Source organism: Fomitopsis serialis, assembly GCF_022376445.1.
Source record: "Fomitopsis serialis strain Sig1Antser10 chromosome Unknown B0H18scaffold_191, whole genome shotgun sequence".
In the NCBI taxonomy this organism is placed as follows: Eukaryota; Fungi; Basidiomycota; class Agaricomycetes; order Polyporales; family Fomitopsidaceae; genus Fomitopsis; species Fomitopsis serialis.
In genome coordinates this window covers 1-5,631 of record NW_025955151.1, presented here as the reverse complement: position 1 = coordinate 5,631, position 5,631 = coordinate 1, and the positions used below count along the sequence as shown (strand labels likewise).

General features: G+C 57.1%; 2 protein-coding genes across 2 annotated transcripts; both read right to left on the bottom strand.

Annotated features, from left to right (window-relative positions):
- Positions 1-1,165: 1,165 nt before the first annotated feature.
- B0H18DRAFT_888328 (uncharacterized protein) lies at positions 1,166-2,816 on the bottom strand (the record flags this gene model as incomplete). The annotated part of the gene is made up of 2 exons (XM_048041226.1): positions 1,166-1,408; positions 2,556-2,816. Coding segments are annotated over 2 exons (504 nt in total), but the record flags the coding sequence as incomplete, so codon positions are not given.
- A 1,598-nt stretch (positions 2,817-4,414) lies between these two features.
- B0H18DRAFT_960381 (uncharacterized protein) lies at positions 4,415-4,848 on the bottom strand (the record flags this gene model as incomplete). Its single annotated transcript, XM_048042954.1, has 2 exons — positions 4,415-4,702; positions 4,834-4,848. The coding sequence occupies 2 exons, from the start codon at positions 4,846-4,848 to the stop codon at positions 4,415-4,417; spliced, it is 303 nt and encodes a 100-aa protein (XP_047885967.1).
- Between the last annotated feature and the right edge of the window lie 783 nt (positions 4,849-5,631).

Here is a 5,631-nt window from a genome sequence, read left to right as displayed (position 1 = left end):
GTGAATGAAGGGCTACCAGATGATACCAAATTTCCTTATATGGCAATCTGACGGCCCGGCCGTTTTTCACCGAGCTCGGTGGTTTAACCTCGGCCATTTCCGAGCTCAGTGCTTCAACAACAAACTCGGTCATTGAACACTCAGCTCGGCCCTTTAACTGGGCCCCTTAACACTGAGCTCAATGCTTTGATACTGACCTCGGCGGTTTTCACCGAGCTCGGCGCTTGAAACCTCGGCCCGAGCCTCGGCCATTTATCCTCGGCGCCGAGCCCGGCCAATTTTTCTCGGCCACCGAGCCTAGCTGTTTAACCTCGGTGGTTCAATACTGTGCTCAGTGGCTCACTACTGAGCTCGGTGGTTTGATACCGAGCTTGGTGGCTCATCTCTGGGCTTGGTGGTTAAATATTGAGCTTGGTTGTTACAACTAACAATTCTTGTTGTTATATTACTAGTGTATCAGGGGTCTGGCTGGGAGAAGCCTGGCCGGTCGGTTCATCTGGGGTCTGGCTGGATGGTTAGAAACTAGCCCGGCCGGACCATTTACAGCCCAGATTTTGCAAGGCTTCCGGCCGGCCTGTTCACATTGGAAGTTGGGATTTTGCCCGGCCGGACCGTTTCACCTGGGGGCCGGCCAGACGTCCGAAACCAACGCCTGGCCAGGCTGAATCATTGCTGAGTGCTCCGGCCGGACCGTTAGTGATGAGCCCGGCCGGACCGTTGAGAGCCCAAATTTTCGAGGCCTCCGGCTGGGACACTGATCAAAGGTCCGGCCGAAACGTTGGGTATGTGTCCAGCCGGACCGTAGGAAGCCTAAATCTTTCGAGGCCTCCGGCCGGACCGTTGACCAGGGGTCTGGCCGGAACGTTGGATAACAGTCCGGCCGGACCGTAGGAAACCCATATTTCTCAAGGCCTCCGGCCGGTACGTTCACCAGAGCTCCGGCCGGAACGTTACCCAACACTCCGGCCGGACCATTCCAAACCACCACCCTTCCTCCGGCCGGTTCGTTGCTGGCAGCGGCCGCTCCAAACGGTAGACCCGGAGTGCTCCGGCCGAGCCCGGGTCCACCGTTCGAAACGGGCCAAATGCACTCCGGGTGGACCGTTCGAAACGTGATTTCCCACTCATTAGGCTCCAGATGCAGTCAACCATTTAACAAAGATACTTAAAGGAGAGATGACGTACCCATAGCGATGCGGTAGGCAGCCGACTCATCGCTCTTGTCGTAATACCGATTGATGGTGCGTTTCGCCATGCCAATGGCAACACGGATGGCAGGGTCGAGGTCGGTGTTGATCGCATCCGTCGCGAGTTGATGGTCAATCAGGTCCATGGACGGGATCACATCGGTGAGATCCGGAGCCTCCTCGCCTTCACGCGAGAAAAATTGTGTCGCGTCATAGAAGACCTGTAGCAGCCCGGCAAGTCCATGTAAGGTGTGGCAAGTAGCCCCGGCGGGTGAGCAAATGGCCGGGCACACGTGAGGACAGCCGGGCACACAAGAGAACGGCCGGGCACGCGAGAGAACGGGTGAGCGATGCAAAGAGTTGGGTAGGTGGGAGACGAGCAGGCGCGTGAAGAAACGGACGGGCATCGCAGGCGATACGATGGGTGAGCACACGGTCGGGCGCGCGAGTGGTCGGGCAGGCACGAGTGAACAGCGGGCAAGTGAATTGGCGGGTGCGGACAAGTGAGTGGGTGGGCCAACGAACGGGCGGGCCATGCGATTTGTTAGGTAGGAGGGAGAGGAACGTGGGTGTGAACGAACGGGCGGGAGTGGCGCGTAGTTCGTGTGAGTGACGTGGCGAGCAGCACGAACGGCGGGTGGACAGTCCAAGCGGCAGATGTGGCCGGCAGGACAGATGAGCGGGCGTGGCAGGTCGCACGAACCAGCGAGCGTGGCGCGTGGTACGAGCCGGCGAGCGTCGCAGGCGGTACGTGGCGGACGCAGACGACGGGGTGGGTAGTACATGGCAGACGTAGACGACGTGGCGGGCAAGACAAACGAGTGGGCGAGGGGTGTGCGGGTGGAAAAGGATCCGACGAGCGTCGCAGGTGCGATCCGGCGAGCGTCGCAGGTGGTACGAGTGGGCGAGTGTCGCAGGTGGTACGAGCGGGCGAGTGTCGCGGGTGGTACGAGCCGTTGAGCGTTGCGGGTGGTACGTGGCAGACGCAGACAACGTGGCGGGTGGTACGAACGGTTGGGCGAGGGGTGTGCGAGTACAGACGTACCAGGGACGTACCACGAGACAATGAAAGCGTGCCACGCATGCATCCACGGTGGGCGACAGGGCCAGACGATGTGGTGCCACGGGTATCGACGTGCACGTCGAGTCGGGCGCGCCAGCGGGGTGAGCAAAGCGGAAGGCGATCGTGCAGGGCAGGATGGTGGGCCGTCGAGGATCCCGGGTGTTTGTGGAGGGCGATGCATGGAGAGATGGAGGGCGATGCAGAGAGAGAGATGGAGGGCGATGCAGAGAGAGAGCGGGCGGTTGAACGAGAATGGTAAGTGAACTGTGGACCCACAAAGTGACAGAGTGACTCACCACGAGGACGTCACGGAGTTGCGTCGCAATCTCCCACTCCCTCTCGCTCAGCTCCCACCGACGTAGGCCATTCGCCTGCGTCGCCGTCATCTTTTCTATCGCCTCGCGATACTCAAGCACGGCGACCAGCATTCGGAACGTGGAGTTCCACCGAGTGCGGACGTCGCGTGGGAGCTTTCGAAACTCCATCTCCAGCTCTTCTATGGCTTTTCTCCAACTCGGCAACAGGAGCGTCGGCGAGCGGTGGATGGAGACGGAGATTTTGCGCAGCTACCGAGCGAGACACATGGTGAGTTTCTCTTCCTGTGGATGTGATTGATGCTCACCTTCACGAGCATCATCTTCACTGGCCTGACCTCCTCCTCCAGCGACTTCTTCTTCTCCTCGCTGAGATCCTCACGTGCATCCCAAAGGCCGTCGACGTCGTCGCCCTGCTCGTCCTCGATCTCGTCGGTCTCATCGAAGTCGAGATCTTCCATCAACTCTTGAAGTTCTCGGTCGTAATCCGAAAGCTCGGGATCGTCATCGACGCTCGCATCATACTCGTCAGTACCATCTTCGTTTTTCTTCTTTTTCTTTGGCTTGGGTGGCTCGAACTGACGGAGCAAACTCTTCGCCACCAGATTCACGATGTGGCAAAAGCATCGGCTGCGTGCCCGACACCCCGGAAAGCCCAGGATCAACTTCTCCATCTCCTCGATCATCACATCGTTCGACGTCGCGTTGTTGCAGGTCACTCCGAGTATCTACCAGCCAATGTGAGTGTGTAAGATGTATTGCTTTGTGATGTACTGACCTTGGTATCGAGTTTCAGCTCCTCGATCATCTCCGCGAAAGCTGTCGCGAGGTTCAGCCCACTATGGGACACGGGGACCTCGACAACGTCGAGGACAAGTCGCATGGGCACGCCGTGATGCTCAAAGTGTACCGTAAATGCAACCATGGCCTTTTGATTCGGCGACGTCCACGCATCGGTTGCAAAATTCAGGTCACCGTCATAGCCCTGGTAAGTTTGTTCGATTTATGGCCCCGAAACAACAGCTCACTGAGAATGTCTCACCTGTAACAAGCGTGCAACGCGTTCACGCGCCCGTAAGAAAACCTTACGAACATCGCGCCCGACAGTAGTGGGCGACGGGATTTTATACTCGGGGCGCCCAGTCTTCATCAAGCATTGGAACCCGCGGTCGTTGACGATATTGAACGGCTGCATGCTTTCCGACACCCATCGAACGATCTCCGCCCTTGGCGAGTCCAAACTCGGGTCAGATCATTTCTCGTATACAGTAAGTCCTACCCTACCTCGTCTCAGTGGGAGTGTGCTGACGAGTTGAGAAGGTCGTTTTCCCCTTCGATGCTCCTCCGAATGTGAGCGTGATGTCTTGCGTCCGCCTGTACTTCTCTATACATTCTTTCGCCTTCGATGCCAAACCTGTACGATCGGCGGCCTCCAAGGCTTCGAGTGACCAGCAAGCTTTTACATGCTTTCGTAAGTTGCTCGTTGACCTCGCATCGTTGCCATCGAGGTACCGCCTGACGCCTTTTTTACATGCAGTATTCGCGCAGTGGAAGACGTGCGAGCGGCGGCCGTGGACATACTCTATCGATGGATCGGGTTTGAAGAACGCGTATGTTGGTGATGTCCATTTCTTCTGCATCCGCGCTGTGTATCAATTGTAAGTACATCCATAGCATCATCTTGACATTGCTCACCGAGTTCTTCCTCGGCTGTCAGCTCGTCAGGCTCGTCGCCACTCTCGGTAGGCTCACTGACATCCTCTTCGTCTTCAGAGCTGGACAACTCTATCACTCTCGACTTGCTCCCCTTCCGAATGCGTGAGGCCAACTCGTCGACATCCTCAACCTCTTCAATCTCGACAGAGCGCTGCCTCACTGAGGGCTTCGTGCTCGCTGTCGACGCCTTCGTGCTCGCTGTCGACGCCTTCGTGCTCGCTGTCGACGCCTTCGTGCTCGCTGTCGACACCTTCGCATTCGCCGTTGATGCCTTCGTGCTCGCCGTTGATGCTTTCTTGCTCACTGTCGATGCCTTTGTGCTTGCTGCCGAGACCTTCTTGCTCGCTGCCGAGACCTTCGTGCTCGATGCCGAAGCTCCTGTACTGGCTGTTGAAGGCCGAGGGCCTGTGAGGGCTTTGTGGCTACTGCCACTCGTGCTTGACTGAGTGTCAGCATGATTCTCGGTGCGTGATTTCTTTGATGTCTTCGCATCTCGTGGTGGTGACTCAGCTGCTCTTCGCTTCTCTGTAGGGACCTTCGGCCTGTGACTGACACGACTTCCAGACATGGTGGGTAGGTGGATTTCGGAGAGGGGAGACTTGGAGTGGGAGGAGCTGCAGGGTGACTACGGTTGCTGATTGTTACTTAGGCTTACGAGAGCATGCTTGTTTGGGTAAATGTATATTTTATTCTAGCGAGCCCAGGCTTGGCTTGCCACATAAAGTAAGAACCCGAGATTCAAATCTGAGCTGGTGGTGAGTCCCCGGTGGCTCGCCGCGCCGCTTTCCATAAGGGGTAACTGGCGGGTATGGGTGTACTGGATATGGCAACCCCTACCCCTACCCTCGTGTACCCCTACCCCTGACCCCTGCGGGTTGACCGAACCCCTGCAATGCACTAGTGTGCGTTTGTGGGCTCAACTTGAAGAGTCTGACAAAATATACAGGTCAAGGAGAAGCTAGGGCTCTCGTATCATAACACAAGAGCACTCTTGCAAAAGGTTGACTCCCTACCGGAGCGTGCGCGGTGGAAGGAACATTGGCTTTCGTTCAAGGATCGACCTGGCGAACACCACCTTCTGCAATTTCGCTGCATTATTGAAGCCATCAAGGCTTTGCTGGGCAATCCGGCTCATGCCGACCACATTGTCTATCGACCGAGCTGGATGTTCTCGGACGAGACGAAGAAGAACCGCATATATTCAGAGATGTGGACCGGGAAGTGGTGGCACGCCGTACAGGTGAGTATTGTATTGATTACTCAAAGACTATGACTAACGTTGCCTTGGGCGCAGAGTCTCCTACCTACTGGCGCAGCATTGGCCCCGGTCATCATCTCGACGGATAAGACT